The 16237-nt window shown below is 46.3% G+C and overlaps 1 protein-coding gene across 3 annotated transcripts in view; it reads right to left on the bottom strand.

The window, feature by feature from the left end:
* The window catches only part of USP53 (ubiquitin specific peptidase 53), a 262672-nt gene extending 247582 nt beyond the window's left edge, over positions 1-15090 (bottom strand). For all 3 annotated transcript variants that reach the window (XM_033938073.1, XM_033938084.1, XM_033938093.1), the window contains exons 1-2: positions 14688-15090; positions 137-229 (exon numbers count right to left, since the gene is read on the bottom strand). In XM_033938073.1, the coding sequence (XP_033793964.1) occupies positions 137-229; positions 14688-14831 (237 nt within the window). In that variant the 5' untranslated portion in view covers positions 14832-15090. The remainder of the gene's footprint in view (positions 1-136; positions 230-14687) is intronic.
* Between the last annotated feature and the right edge of the window lie 1147 nt (positions 15091-16237).

The raw sequence follows: 16237 nt of genomic DNA, 5'->3' as shown, positions 1-16237 counted from the left end.
TAACGAAATGTAGAATGCAAGAAATTATGACAAATTATAGATGCCATTTCCCCGTGAGCTCAGATGTTCTCCTAGTTTCTATTATGCTAAATCTATCTAGCACACAGTTTTGTTGGCCTAAATTCTTCAAAATTACCTTTAAAGCACAAAAAATGCAGGCATCGCCCAAGCAGACATGTCCAGTCAGCTCCCGAAAACTCCGACGGAATATGTCCAGCTGCCATAGGACCTACAGAAAACAAAGTTGTATAAATTAAAGACTATGCTAATGGAAAGAAGGAAAAAAAAAAAAGACAAGTTGATAATACATTACCAGCCCTTACTATACAGATTTAAGTTCTGTAAGGAAAAAAGTTATCTAAAAAGTTCATTTTGTGATGGAAGGCATGAATGCCCACAGTGAAACTTCATGCTATTTGCATTAAGAGACAACTCCTAAATCTATGATGAAAATTATTCCACTGATGTCAGCTTCTGGCATTCCAGAATTTTTAATATAGTAAATGATTGCAGATAAAGATCAGCATGATCCATCCAATCTGCCCAACATTCACATTCATCATCAAGGCCATATTGAATCAACAATCCAGTAGTAGTAGTAGTAGTAGTATATTTTACTTGTCTCTCCATGGCCCCTTTCTGTTTCCCCACCCCCCTCCAAGAGCAAAGCATGAATGCTGTCTGCCCCCCAGCACACCCCTCCCCCCCAAAGCAGCCCCCTTTCCCTCTCCTCCTGTTGTGTCATGCCTGCCTGCTCTGTGGCCCCCTTCTGGACCCCCTCCTAGAGCAAAGCATGATTGCTGTCTGCCCCCAGCACACCCCTCCCCCCAAAGCAGCTCCCTTTCCCTCTCCCTCTGCCCCCTGTTGTGCCATACCTGCCTGCTCCATGGCCTTCTTCTGTTCCCCCCCTCCCAGAGCAAAGCATGATTGCCGTCTGCCTCCCAGTACACCCCTCCTCCAAAGCAGCCCCCTTTCCCTCTCCCCCCGTTGTGCCATGTCTACCTGTTCAGTGGCCCTCTTCTGTCCACCCCATGATTGCTGTCTGCCCCCAGAACACCCCGCCCCACAAAGCAGCCCCCTTTCCCTCTCTCCCTAGTCCCCTGTTGTGCCGTGCCATGCCTGCCTGCTCCGTGGCCCCCTTCTGTTCTCCTCCCATCCCGTTCTTACCCTCCCTCTATCCATGGTTCCTGGTGTCTTTGGCCCACCGGCACAAGCCGCTGCTGCTGCTCCTCTTCAACAAAGCAGCCTGTCGAGGTTCGCCGGCCGGCTGTAACGAACCTCGCAGGCTGCTCTCCACATCAGTAGCATGTTCCCTCTGACACGATCGCGTCAGAGGGAACGTGCTACCAAGGTGGAGAGTGGCCTGCGAGGTTCGCTATAGCCGGCCAGCGAATCTCAACAGGCTGCTTTGAAGAGGAGCAGCAGGGCAGCAGCGGTTGGTGAGTGAGGGCAGGAGGGTGGAGTCGCCAGCATGTTCCCTGCCTCCGTGTTCCAAAATGGAATACGGCCAGGGAAGGACACAGCACGCCGCAGGAATCACAAAACCCTAAGTGCGCATTCACGCTTAGGGTTTTATTATAGAGGATCTTACAACTTATTCCACATACTCTGTTTGTATTTCCCTTTTGTTAAAGGTTGCAAAGGCAAGAAATACCATGATCATTTGCTTTCATTTCAAGCAGCTTTTCATGACAAGGACTTTCGTTCACTATTACTTAAATCTCATTGTTATGAACACTTTAGGAAACAATTGAAGTCTTATCTTTCCCCTAAGCATTCGTCTGAGTAGTTATCTATAGCCCTTTCTGCTATGTAATTTTTGTAAACTACATTGAACTTATGGTTATACAGTATAGAAATACGATGATATGTTACGAGTCCCCTTCAAAGTACTCCCCTTCACTACGCATACTTTTCCCAACATCGTTTCTACTTCTGGAAACAGTCCTTAAACACATCTTCAGGAATCGCCAAAAGTTACATAGTAGATGACGGCAGATAAAGACCCGAATGATCCATCCAGTCTGCCCAACCTGATTCAATTTAAATTTTTTCTTCTTAGCTATTTCTGGGCAAGAATCCAAAGCTTTACCCGGTACTGTGCATGGGTTCCAACTGCCGAAATCTCTGTTAAGACTTACTCCAGCCCATCTACACCCATCAGCCATTGAAGCCCTCCCCAGCCCATCCTCCACCAAACAGCCATATACAGACACAGACCGTGCAAGTCTGCCCAGTACTGGCCTTAGTTCAATATTTAATATTTTCTGATTCTAAATCTTCTGTGTTCATCCCACGCTTCTTTGAACTCAGTCACAGTTTTACTCTCCACCACCTCTCTCGGGAGCGCATTCCAGGCATCCACTACCCTCTCCGTAAAGTAGAATTTCCTAACATTGCCCCTGAATCTACCACCCCTCAACCTCAAATTATGTCCTCTGGTTTTACCATTTTCCTTTCTCTGAAAAAGATTTTGTTCTACGTAATACCCTTCAAGTATTTGAACGTCTAAATTTAATTTTGTTTTATATCTTCAATGGTGTTGAATTGCTTTCCTTTCAGCATGGATTTAAGTTTAGGAAACAAGAAGTCAGCAGGGGCCAAATCAGGAGAGTAAGGTTGGGAAAGAACTGTCATCACGTTTTTGCACAAAATTTGAAAATTTTGATGCATTCAGAAACACCTTCCACGACTCATGACATGTTCCCCATAAGCCACTTTCAACATTTCATAAGTTTCTGTAGTGGTCTTACCCAATTTAAAATGGCTATAGCTCAGAGACGAAAACATATAACAAACAGAAAAAAGGAGGCTACTAATGAGGTTTCAAGCTACTCAATGCCGCCTAGTGCATCTTAAAAGCGCTTCCCGTTGGCACGCAATTCAAACTGTCCTGGAACTTTGTGAATAAACTGTGTATATCTTATTTTTATTAAAACTTGATATACCGCTGGATGGCCAAAACAGCATCACAGCGGCAATAAAGCAGTTACTTACTGCAACAGGTGTTATCCAGGGACAGTAGGCAGATAGTCTCACATGTGGGTGAAGTCTTCCATGGAGCCCCGATGCAGACAGCTGCAAAAGCGCTGTTGTTTTAAGAACTTTAGAAAGTTTGTGACTGACTGCACTGCGCATGCGCGAGTGCCTTCCCACCCAACATAGAAACGCGTCTCCTCAGTTCAGATAACCAGCTAAGAAGTCAACCAGGGGAGGTAATAATAATAACTTTATTTTTTTCTATATCGCCATAATCTTGCGACTTCTAGGCGGTTTACAGTGAAGAGAGCAATCAGCGAATTACAGGGTAAGAATTGGTAGGATGTCACTGAGTGATTACAGGGTACAAATAGGTTACAGTATAATCTTAACATGTTACATTGAAAGGGCTGGATGGTCAGCAATTTACAGAATACAATTGGTGAGGAAGGCACTGAACAGTCGAGTAAAGAGCAGAATACCGTTAGAGAAGAAGCATAATATCAGCATGAAGAGAAAAGCTTTAAATAAAGGGGGGGGAGCATTGTTTGGCTAGGGTTGTGAGAATATCTGCCTGCTGTACCTGAATAACACCTGTTACGGTAACTCTGTGCTTTATCCCAGGACAAGCAGGCAGCATATTCTCATATGTGGGTGATCTCTAAGCTAACCAGAATGGGATGGTGGGAGTGTTGATGTTTAGCCTCAGACGACGTCGAGACACCAGGCCCCAGTCGACGTCGAGGCACACCGAAGTCCGTCGAGGGTCGGAAGTTGGCACTGTACCAATGAAACTGGTAATGAAGGTGCAGCAGTGCGCTCCATAGAGGGCAAACTCGAGGATGAGTATTCCCATGAAAGGAGGCACGCTTCGAAGGTCTCGTAGAGGCTGGCACGACTGCACTCGATGCCTGGAATGCCTGAGACTCAGCCGGTGGCATTACCGAGGTAACGCACCTAGAAAGAAAGAAAGACTTACCGGGGATCGATGCTACGTCAGCCCGATTCCAATGAAGGAAAAAGGGTCCAGGCCATACTGCTCACACGAGGTGAGCCCAGAGAGAGGCCAGGGAAGAAGAAAACACAGCTGCAGCCAAACGAGGCCTAGCAGCCCAAGAAGGGCCTGCCAGTGGAAAACCAGCAGAAACACAATAAAAAGTCCTTTTTTTTTTTTTTTTGAAACAAAGAAAAAGCAATGTTACTTACCGTAACAGATGTTATCCAGGGATAGCAGGCAGCTATTCTCACTAGTGTGTGATGTCATCCGACAGAGCCCCGATACGGACGTCTCACAAGCATATTTTGCTTGAAGAAACTCAGAAGTTTCGATATGCCCGCACCGCGCATGCGCCAGTGCCTTCCCGCCCGATGGTCCGGGCGTGTCTCCTCAGTTCAGGTAGCTAGCAGAGAAGCCAACCCAGGGGAGGTGGGTGGGACGTGAGAATAGCTGCCTGCTGTCCCTGGATAACAACTGTTACAGTAAGTAACGTTGCTTTATCCCAGGACAAGCAGGCACGTATTCTCACTAGTGGGTGACCTCCAAGCTAACCTCAATGGGATGGTGGGAGAGTTGGCAACTTAGGAGAATAAATTTTGTAACACTGTTTGGCCAAACTGTCCATCCCTTCTGGAGAAAGTATCCAGACAATAATGAGAGGTGAATGTATGAACCGAGGACCAAGTGGCAGCCTCACAAATCTCCTCAATTGGTGTCGATCTGAGGATGGCTACAGAGGCTGCCATTGCTCTGACCTTATGGGCTGTGACCTTATAGGGAAGGGGTAATCCAGCCTGGGCATAGCAGAAAAAGATACAAGCCACCATCCAGTTGAAGATGGTGCGCTTCGATACAGGTCGTCCCAACTTGTTTGGATCAAAGGAGACGAAAAGTTGAGGAACAGTTCGGTGTGGTTTGGTGCGATCCAAGTAGAAAGCCAAAGCACGTTTACAGTCCAGAGTGTGAAGAGCTGATTCTCCAGGATGAGAATGAGGCTTTGGAAAAAAAAACAATGGATTGGTTGAGATGAAATTCAGAGACCAATTTAGGCAGGAATTTCGGATGAGTGCGGAGGACCACCTTGTCATGATGAAATACCGTGAAAGGTAGATCCGCCACTAAGGCCTGAAGCTCACTGACTCTGCGAGCAGACGTGAGGGCCACCAGAAAAAACACTTTCCAAGTGAGAAACTTTAGTGGAGCCTTGTTGAGAGGCTCAAAAGGAGGTTTCATAAGTTGAGAAAGGTCTACATTAAGGTCCCAAACCACTGGAGGAGGTTTGAGAGGAGGATTGACATGGAAAAGTCCTTTCATAAATCTGGAAACCACAGGATGAGCAGAGAGAGGTTTCCCTTGCAGAGGCTGATGAAAAGCCGCAATAGCACTCAGGTGGACTTGGATGGATGTAGACTTGAGGCCAGACTGAGACAGGTGTAGAAGATAGTCCAAAACAGAAGATAGGGAGGCTCGCTGAGGCTCCTTAGACTTAGACACACACCAGGAAGAAAATCTAGTCCATTTCTGGGAGTAGAATTGTCGAGTAGCAGGCTTCCGGGAAGCCTCCAATACATCCCTCACCGCTTGGGAAAACTGGTGAGGAGTTACATTGAGAGGAACCAAGCTGTCAGGTGGAGAGACTGCAGGTTGGGATGAAGCAGAGATCCTTGATTCTGAGTAAGCAGTGAAGGAAACACTAGAAGAAGGAATGGCTCCCTGCTGCTGAGTTGAAGTAGAAAGGAGTACCAAGGTTGTCTGGGCCACCATGGAGCTATTAGAATCATGGTGGCATGGTCGGATTTCAGCTTGACCAGAGTCTTTTGAATGAGAGGAAATGGAGGAAACGCATACAGAAATCGATTCCCCCAATCCAGCAGAAAAGCATCTGCCTCGAGGCGATGGGGAGTGTAGATCCTGGAGCAAAACAGAGGCAGTTTGAAGTTGTGGGGAGCCGCAAAGACGTCTATCTGAGGCGTCCCCCACTGAGTAAAGATGTGATGAAGGGGGCTGGAATGCAGTGTCCATTCGTGAGGCTGGAGGAGACGACTTAAGTTGTCTGCCAAGACATTGTCCTTCCCCTGAATGTAGACAGCTTTGAGGAAGGTGTTGTGGCGAACCGCCCAATCCCAGACTCTGAGCGCTTCCTGGCAGAGGGAGGACGATCCCGTGCCCCCCTGCTTGTTGACACTGCGCACAGGAAAAATAAACATTACAAGACAACCAAAAAACTGTACTTAGCTTCACTGATGATCCATTACTCCATCCCTGTGCACAGTGGTGGGATGTTTGCCTGTTTTTGAAAATGACATTTTGATTGTAGTGGAGTTTTTTGCCCATGATACAGAATAAGAATGGCTTAAAAACTCATTGGGTTGCCGTTTGAGGCTTTTTCTCCACTTTTGAGTAAATGGTTTTCAGCAGGTTCCACCACTCTGGCAAATAACATTTTTCTTAGATTTTTTATTTAAATGTCTCTATCATATCTCCCCTCTCCCTCCTTTCCTTGTCAAAGTTAGACAATTTCCTGCTGAACCAGAACGTATGCAAGTAAGGTGAGACTCAGTTAGGGCACTGGTCTTTAAGGGCCGCCACGGGAGCAGACTGCTGGGCATGACAGACCACTGGTCTGACCCAGCAGCAGCAATTCTTATGTCCTCCAAAGTATACAGATTAAGATCTTTAAGTCCTTCCCTCTCGTCCCGGTGGTACAGAGGCATAGACCTGGGAGGGATGAGAACGTTTGAGAGAGGACTCGACCAGGAGGGATTGGTGAGAGAGTTGAGCGCCCTCAAACCCCTTGTGATGAACAATGCCATATCTGGCATCTAATTTGCTCGGGACCGCAGGAATGGAGTACGGCGTCTCAAAACATCACATAAATGTCTGATCCAGCAATTTATGGAGAGGAAGTCGAAGAGACTCCGCAGGAGGATTAGGCAAGTGCATGGTGTCGAAATACTCCTTAGAATACCGAGACCCAGTGTCCAAAGTCACATCCAAGTCATCAGCCATTTGCCGAAGGAAGGAAGAAAAAGACAACTGGTCCGCCAGTACCGGCCTCCGAGACGGACTGGATGAAGTGGAAGCCTCAGGATCCAGGGAGACTTGGGAGCGACAAGGAGAATAAGAGGTAGATGGTTCCTTGTACTCCGGCCCCTCCGGAGGAGATAAATCCGAGGAGGAGAACCCCAGACGTGGCAGCTTCTTCAGCGGCGAAACCTCAGAATGGCGCGAGGAGTGCCGAGATGAGTGTCTGGATCGATGTCCCTCCCGGTGACGGGAGGGAGAGCGAGAATGTCGATACTTCGCATGGTCCCCCGAAGCTTCCAGCGAATGAATGGGACTGGAAGCGGTAGAGCGAAGGGGCGGGATGGAGGCTGTCTCATGCGATGCAGCCCAGGCCTGGTATGGAGTGCGGAAGAACTCTTCCTGCGATTTACTATGCCCAGGACTTCAATTATCAATCGGGGGAACAGCACCGTGTTGGTGCGGAGGCGTAATGGGCTCTAAAGGAGGCATGTCGCTAAAGGAAGCCCGCCTCGAGGGACCGGCCGCCCTTCGCCGCTCCTCCTCGTCAAGCAACGAGATCGATCGACGAGGAGGAGGAGGAGGGGGCGGTCCACCCCCTGGGACCGGGACCGGGAGGTCACCCTGGATGGAGGCGATTAACCTGGGCCCCATAGTCTGCATGAGCTCGACAAACTGAGCTTCCAGCAGGGACCGCAGCGAAGCCGATATGGAGGGATCCGCACCGAAAGGGGGTCCTCCAGCACGGTCTTCGCGCTCCTTCGTGGTCGGCACCTTAATGACCACAGGTGGAATAGTGGAAGGCGGTACCTGAGCCGAGGAGACGGGAACAGGCACCGGCGCCGAACTCGGAGCCAAAACCGGAGTAAACGAAGCCGGCTTCAGAAGGCCCGGAGTAGCAGGAGTAGTCGTTTGCTTCGCATGGACAGGCGAAGCGGCCGATGAAGTCGAAGCCGAAGGTTCTTTAGCAGCTTCTATCTTGAACATCGACTCCCACAACAGACAGCGCCGCTTAAACGCCCGCGCTGTTAGAGTGGAACAAGGCCGGCACGATTTCGGGAAATGTTCTGGACCAAGACACTGCAGGCAGCGTCGATGCGGGTCCGTCAGTGAAATCGCGCGCTGGCACTTGCTACACTTTTTAAAACCGGTGATTGGCCGGGACATAGGCCGAAAAAGCTCCGCCGCTAGATCGAAGGAGCTGGGCCTGAGCCACGTGGCCGACCCGGCCGACTCGCCGGAAGAAAAAAATTTATTTTTTGAAAAGAAAGAAATTACACGAAAAGAGTAAAAGAAACCCAAAATCGCGGAATTTAGAAAGCAAAAAACGGGAATTCAGTCAGCGCAGAATTGAAGTAAAACTTCTCAGCTCCGCGGAAAGAAAAGAACTGAGGAGACACGCCCGGTCCGTCGGGCGGAAAGGCACTGGCGCATGCGCGGTGCGGGCATCTCAAAACTTCTAAGTTTCTTCAAGCAAGACATGCTTGTGAGACGTCCTTATCGGGGCTCTGTCGGATGACATCACCCACTAGTGAGAATACCTGCCTGCTTGTCCTGGGATAATATGAAGTTATTCAGAGTAGTGAAGAAGCAGGAGAATTGCAAAGATTTGCAACGTGACATGGCAACATGCTCGACGTGGCAAATGAGGTTTAACATGGATAAGTGTAAGGTGATGCATGTCGATAACAAAAATATTATATATATCAATACAGGATGCAGTACTTGGAGACACCCCCCAGGAAAGAACCAATCCCAACCTACTTTACATGGGATAGAATCTCTGGGTCTGAAAAATCACTTTGCCCCCATCGTGTCCTTCATGACTGCATGGAAACAGGTCCTTTCCCAATCTCTGTGGTCAACTCCACCCGCCATTCTTCTAGACCAATGCACAAAAGAAAACAATTCCTAAAAAACTTACAATGTACTGAGCCCTCATCTCCTTCAAAACAATCCATCATTTCTGGAGGGTATCTGAACATTCGCTCGGCTAGGAACAAAGCCCAATTAGTCAAAGACTGGCTGGAAGAAACCCACCTAGATATTTTACTTCTAACCGAAACATGGCTAATTTCCGATCAGGATGCTATCATAGGTGAAATACTACCAACAGACTACAAAATGATTCCTCTATCAAGAAACTCAAAAAGGGGAGGTGGCCTAGCTATAATTCTCCAAGATCATTTTGAGTTTCAAGTTCTAGATTCTAAACTAACCAACGATCTGGAAATTCTCACTTGCAAAATATCCAAAATGGACTTTAAAGATAATTGATCATTACAATATTTTAGATGCCCCCTAACAAATGGAATCTAGCAAAAGAAGACTTCTACGAATTCCTCTTTACAAACTCGGCAGCTGGCGCCCACAATCTTTTAGCCAGTGATGTTAATTTACACCTCGAGCAGGAAGAGAACTCTAACGTAGCTGATTTACTTTCCTTCCTCGCATCGCTAGGTTTTTCCAAGCAACCCCCGACTAAAACCCATAGGAAAGGTCACCACCTTGATTTGATTATTTTTCTTTCCAATGTCCCAACTACCCCCAGTGTAAGTCTTATAAGTGAAATCTTGGTCAGACCACCTTCTTTGTAATTTTGAATTACGCTGGATCAAAAAACAACCCAAAAGGAAACCAAGGACCAATCATAAAGAGAAAAAGATTTGGACAAGAGAACAATTAAGCCCAATAGAATTTTGGTCGCACTCCAGCTTAATTTCCAACTCTGACTTAGACCCAAATTTCATCTTAGAATGGAAAAATTTCAGCGATCAGGTTCTAAACAATATCGCACCACTGAGACTACGCAAGAAAACACTTTGTCTATCACAGTTGGTATGATGCTGACCTATTAGCTTTAAAACGAGAAGTACGTAAATTGGAAAGAACATGGTGTAAATCAGGGATAGACGACAGACTCAACTGGCGACTAAAAGTTAGAGTATAAAAGAATGATTAAAGAAAAGCGTTGTAAACATTATTCCCAAATAATTAATTCTCCTTCGCTGAATAGCAAAGAAATTTTCAGAATAGTCAATTCTCTGTTCGATATTGATCTACATAAACGCTCCAACTCAGACCTCTCACCCTCTGCTGCAAACCTAGCCAACTACTTTGTCAGCAAAATTCATAATCTGAAATCGTCTCTCGTAGTTTCCAGCACAGAACCAATAATCAACCAACCTGCCGTAGGAAAGGAAGGTTCAATAGCAGACATGACCTTGAATCATTTCGAAAACCCAGACTGGAACCTATTTCTCAAGCTGTACTCTAAATATGCAAAATCCAATTGCCTACTAGACAACAGCCCACTGTCTATCATGAAATCTGCCCCCTCCCCATTCAAAGCTGAACTCTTCAACTGTGTTTCTCTATGTTTGTCTATTGGCCACTTTCTGGTGGAACTTGGCCATATCCTTGTGTCTCCTATTATTAAAAACTCCAAGGAACCAATCTCTTCGGCTGCCAACTACAGACGCATTGCCAACATACCACTTTTCCAAAAACTTACATAAGGTCTAGTTAATCATGATCTCATGAAATATCTAGAGAAGTTCATCATTCTACACGACTCCCAATCTGGTTTTCATACAAATCATAGCACAGAAACTGTCTTAGCTTCACTGACTAATTACCTCTTCCATTTGTTTTCTCTGGGGAAAAACGCAATGGTACTTCAGTTCGACTTGAGCAGTGCCTTTGACCTGGTTGACCATGACATTTTGCTCAGATGCCTCGACTCCATTGGCATCACTGGACAGGTATTAAATTGGTTTACAGGTTCCTAAAAAACCGCACTTACCAATCCTGGTGTAATCCCTGCGGAGTTCCACAGGGCTCCCCTCTATCCCACTCTCTATTCAACGTCTACATGGCTTCATTGGGACATATGTTATCTGACTTAAAATTGAAATCATATATATAAGCAGATGACATTACAATTATCATTCCCATAACCTCTCTGACACAAGAGACAAAACAATTCACCTCATCTGTCCTCACTAAGATAGAACAATGGACCACACAATTCAAATTAAAACTGAACCCAGAAAAAACTAAGATTTTCTTGGCAAGTCCTACCTACAAGTTAACAAATACCTCTTTGAAATTAAACGGGTTAAACTACCCAATTAACTCTACTATCAAAATCCTTGGAGTCATCCTAGATCGATACCCGACTGTCGAAGACCATACTGATGTTCAGGTTAAAAAATGCTTTTGTACCATCAAACACTACTTCGACTTCCTCTTCTTTCGACTGCTGGTCCAATCACTAATCTTAAGCATCTTAGATTACTGCAACATTATATACCTGGGATCCTTTAAGAAAACCATCAAACGTTTGAGATTTGTACAGAATGCTGTCGTTCGCCTCATCTACGGTTTTAAAAAAATCGGATCATGTAAGCCCGTATTACAGAAAACTGCACTGGCTGCCGATGGAGGCAAGGATCATCTTCAAGTTTGCTTGCCTCTGCTTCAAAACCTTAACAGGCTCATCCCCAATCTACCTATCGCACCATTTTGAATTTTCAGGCCCCACCCGCACACGTAATGCCTACCTGTTTGCCTTTCCGTCCTTAAAGGGCTGTATCTACAAGAGCTTCCTTGATAGATCTCTGTCATTCCAAGCAGGCAAATGGAATAAATGTCTAACCACCCTCATTTCAAATGCACCCTCCTACCAAACCTTCAGGAAATCAATTTAAAACCTATCTCTTTGATAAATTTCTGACTCCCTCCCTGCCTTGTATCTCTGATATGCCTCTGGATATACCTGACTTCTCTCGACTTGCTAAGCTAATCTGAATGTCTTGTATGTAACATCGCTGTCTGTGTACAGTCTCTTCCTCTGTAAACCACTCTGAACTGTTGTGGCACTGTGGTAAACAAAAATAAAGTTATTATTATTATTTTGTATACCGCAATACCACAAGCAGTTCAGAGCGGTTTACAGAGGAAGAGACTGTACATGTACAGCGATGATATAGAAAGTAATTGTCAAGTACATTGGTAACAAATTTCAAATTATATTGGTGAGCCGAGAGGTTAGATATAGCAAGATGGGGCGGGTTCAGAGAAATTTATCAAAGAGATAAGTTTTAATAGATTTCCTGAAAGATTAGTAGGAGGGTCGACAAGTCAATGAAGCCATCCGCGCAATGAGCAACAGCGGCGAAAAGGGCGAACAGAATGCTAGGAATGATTAAGAAGGGGATCACGAACAGATTGGAGGTTATCATGCCACTGTACCAGGCCATGGTATGCCCTCACCTGGAATACTGCTTCCAGCACTGATCGCCGTACACGAAGGACACAGTACTACTCGAAAGGGTCCAGAGAAGAGCGACTAAAATGGTTAAGGGGCTGGAGGAGGTGCCGTACAGTGAGCGATTAGAGAATTGGGCCTCTTCTCCCTTGAAAAGAGGAGACTGAGACGGGACATGATCGAAACATTCAAGATAATGAAGGGAATAGACTTAGTAGATAAAGACAGGTTGCTCACCCTCTCCAAGGTGGAGAGAACAAGAGGGCACTCTCTAAAGTTAAAAGGGGATAGATTCCATACAAACATAAGGAAGTTCTTCTTCACCCAGACAGTGGTGGAAAACTGGAACACTCTTCCAGAGGCTGTTATAGGGAAAAATACCCTCCAGGGATTCAAGACAGTTAGACAAGTTCCTGCTGAACCAGAACGTATGCAGGTAAGGCTAGTCTCAGTTAGGGCACTGGTCTTTGACCTAAGGGCCGCCACGTGAGCGGACTGCTGGGCATGATGAACCACTGGTCTGACCCAGCAGCGGCAATTCTTATTTTCTTATATACTGGGCTTGATGGACCATTGGTCTGACCCAGTAAGCCTATTCTTATGTTCTTATACACCTGCGCAAGTTGTACCAAGTGCACAATATGACAGATAAAAAGGGGTCATCATGCTGAAGCCTCTCTCTCAAAGCTGCCATTGGCGCCCAAGATAATTTCCATAATGTAACATCCGGAATAAAGGATTAAACTATGGGCAACCAGGGACGATCCTCATAAGTAACCAATACCTCTATCACCTGCAAAAGAGCTGCTCTGTAATACAGAGTAAAATTACTGTAACTTCCCCCATTCTGCCCTGAGATTTAGTTTAATATAAAAATAGGGGACTAGGGTGACATTTTCTCCAAATATAAGCGAAGACCTTTCTACGAAGCCTACAAAAAAATGCCAAGGATAGCTCTATAGGCAAAGCCATAAAAAGATATAATAATTTAGGGAGAAGAATCATTTTGGCTGCTATAATCCACCCCAACCAGCTAGTGTTCAAATCTTCCCATCGTTCTAATTCTGCAAATACAGTATAAAGACGTGCAGGGTAATTAGCCTTATATAGCTGTCCTGGATCAGAAGTCAAATTAACCCTCAAATAACAAATTACTACAGGAACCCATAGGTACTTAAATTGTTGACATAAAGCCACCACCTGTCTCTGGGGCAAATTTATATTCAAGATTTCAGACTTATTTAAATTGATCTTAAAACCATACTTCCTCAGAACCCGAGAAACTGCCACCAATGAGGTCTCCAGCTCCTGCAGGGTCAAGAGGACATCGTCTGGAAATAATAGGATTTTATGTTGTTGGTCCCTCACTGGAATGCCCACAATGTCAAGGCATTTCCTAATCTGACACACCAGAGGTTCAATTGCAATAACAAATAGAAGTGGAGACGGAGCACATCCATGGCATGTTTCCCGGAAAAGTTTAAAAGGCTCCGTAAAGAGCCCATTGACCCTTAACATAACCAGTGGGGAAAGATAGAGTACTGATATGCACTCAAAAAAAATTTACCCTGAAACCCCATCCTATGCAGCGTACAAAAAAGGAAGGTCCAACTCACCTTATCGAACACTTTTTCAGCATCTAAAGACAATATAAGAGAGGGTGAGCCAGACCTCCTGGCTGACCAAATAAGATGGAGCGCTGATTTAATATTATCAAATGTTTGTCTGTTACAGACAAAGCCTGCCTGGTTTTTATGAATCAATTTTGCTATTACAGTTTGTAGCCTATCTTTTGCCATTTTTGTCAGACAATGTTTGACATCACTTCAAATCAATATGCTTTATTATGTATATAAAGTAGTAACCCGTTCTGAGCTCTAATGGGAGGACAGAATATAAAACCAAATAAATAAATATGTGCTGTGCCCTCCCTAGATAGGAAAGGTCTCATGTCAGCATGGAGTACGTTTGGAGCAGCTAAGGAAGAGGAAATGCTGGATTACATGGGGGGGGGGGGTACTTAGAGCCTTTAGCCATGTTTCCCCTATTCCAGGGATGGCTTAAGGTTTGATTAGGGCAATTGGTCCTTACTCTTTTTTAAGTTGGGGTCATTTTCCCAAGGGGACTGGGTCCATGACATCCATCCTCAGCAGCCACTTGAATTTCTATTTTAGATGACCTTACTTTTCTCAATCCAGCTCTACCCCGCCAGCACCACTTAAAGAGGGTTCGAGTGTGGTGCGCTCTTCCCTCCGAGAGGAAATGCGAGAACATTAGGTAAAAGCCACCCCTGAAACTCTTGCCTGCTTTTCTTACTGACGGGGGAAAAGTAGTCCCTGAACTACACAGAGTAAAAGCTTGACTTTCCCCCTAGGAAGTCACGGAAACGCCATTAGTGCAAGAGCTGGGGCTCACCTGGACGGCGCTGTTGAGGAAGCAGCTGTTCTGGCCCGGCTCGTTGAGCAGGCCCTTGGTGGGCGCCAGGGAGAGCACGCTGCCCGGCTGGTACACCTTGCCCAGGTTGCCGCCGGGCTTCCGGAACAGCCTCACCCACGCCATTGGCCGCCGCCGCCGCTACATCGCGTCCTCCTCGGCCCAGGCCCCGACGCCTCGCGCGCCGCAGACGAGGCAGGTGAGCTCGCGCTCAACGCACAGGCAGCGGGTGGGCTGACGTCAGGTGGGCTCGCGCTCCGCCCGCTCAACCGACCCACAGGTGACGGGGTTTTGAGCCCCGCCTCGCCGCTCACCTCTCCCTTCGGTACATGCGCTGTGAGGCCCGAGACGGGGGCTTCGCCAAAGTCTCTCACCTGCCGGCTGACGTCAAGCGCAACGGGAGCAGCACCGCCCACAGCCAATCCATGGCGAGCAAAGGCGCGAGTGGGCGGAGCTCTGGTCCACGCCGCTGCTACGACTGGAGCGCTGAACGTTTCACATTTAGGCTCAAACTAGAGAATGAGGCGGGAAAAATTACCTCCAAGACTTAGGATCTTACACTGAACTTATTTTCTTGTTTTTGTTCAATATTTAACAATAATGAAAGTACTGTATACATATGACTAATGGTACAGAAATAGTATGATCCAATAACAGAATCACATGCAGAAAATACTGAGAGAAGATAACTTCAGACATTTAAAGTTCAAGAAACGGAACCATCAACTAAATCTTATAGAAAGGACAAGTCAGTGGAAAGGTGGCTCCTAAATTTGTTGGAACTTGTGAAATATGTGCATTTTTTATTTTTATTTTTTTGCTGTGATTCCTCAAACAAGATTCCACCATGCTGGATAAGATAAATCATAATTAGGGAGTGATATAATATGATTTGACTCTCCGTCAGGACAGAGGTCAAAGCAAATTCTCCAAATAGAATTTTCGCTAAGGAGATAGGTTCATTGACTGGCAAGATTTCAGATATAAATTTCCAAATTAGGGACCAATATTTGGTTATTATAGGGCAGTGAAAGATCATGTGGTCTAAAGTATTTATAAACTAGTGTTTAAGCCCGTTACAATAACGGGTGCTAGAGTAGATGTCTGTATGTCTTTTTTTGGTTTTTATTTGTCTCTCTCTCTCTCTCCCTGGACGCTGTCTGTCTGTCATTCTTTGTGTCTGTGTCTCTCCCTGGTCCCCTGTCTGTGCGTCTTTCTTTCTGTCTGTCTCCCTCGCCCCCCTGCTTGCCAAAGCAGCCTCCTTTCCCTCTCCCCCTGTTGTGCAATGCCTGCCTGCTTCTTGGCCCCCTTCTGTTCCCCCCCATGATTGCTCTCTGCCCCCAGAACAACCATCCCCCCCCAAAGCAGCCTCCTTTCCCTCTCCCCCTGTTGTGCAATGCCTGCCTGCTTCTTGGCCCCCTTCTGTTCCCCCCCATGATTGCTCTCTGCCCCCAGAACAACCATCCCCCCCAAAGCAGCCCCCTTTCCCTCCCCCCTGGCCCCCAGTTGTGCCATGCCTGCCTGCTCTGTGG

Source organism: Geotrypetes seraphini, chromosome 1, assembly GCF_902459505.1.
Source record: "Geotrypetes seraphini chromosome 1, aGeoSer1.1, whole genome shotgun sequence".
In the NCBI taxonomy this organism is placed as follows: domain Eukaryota; kingdom Metazoa; phylum Chordata; class Amphibia; order Gymnophiona; family Dermophiidae; genus Geotrypetes; species Geotrypetes seraphini.
The sequence above is the reverse complement of the archived record's forward strand: the minus strand, read 5'-3'. Positions and strand labels throughout refer to the sequence as shown.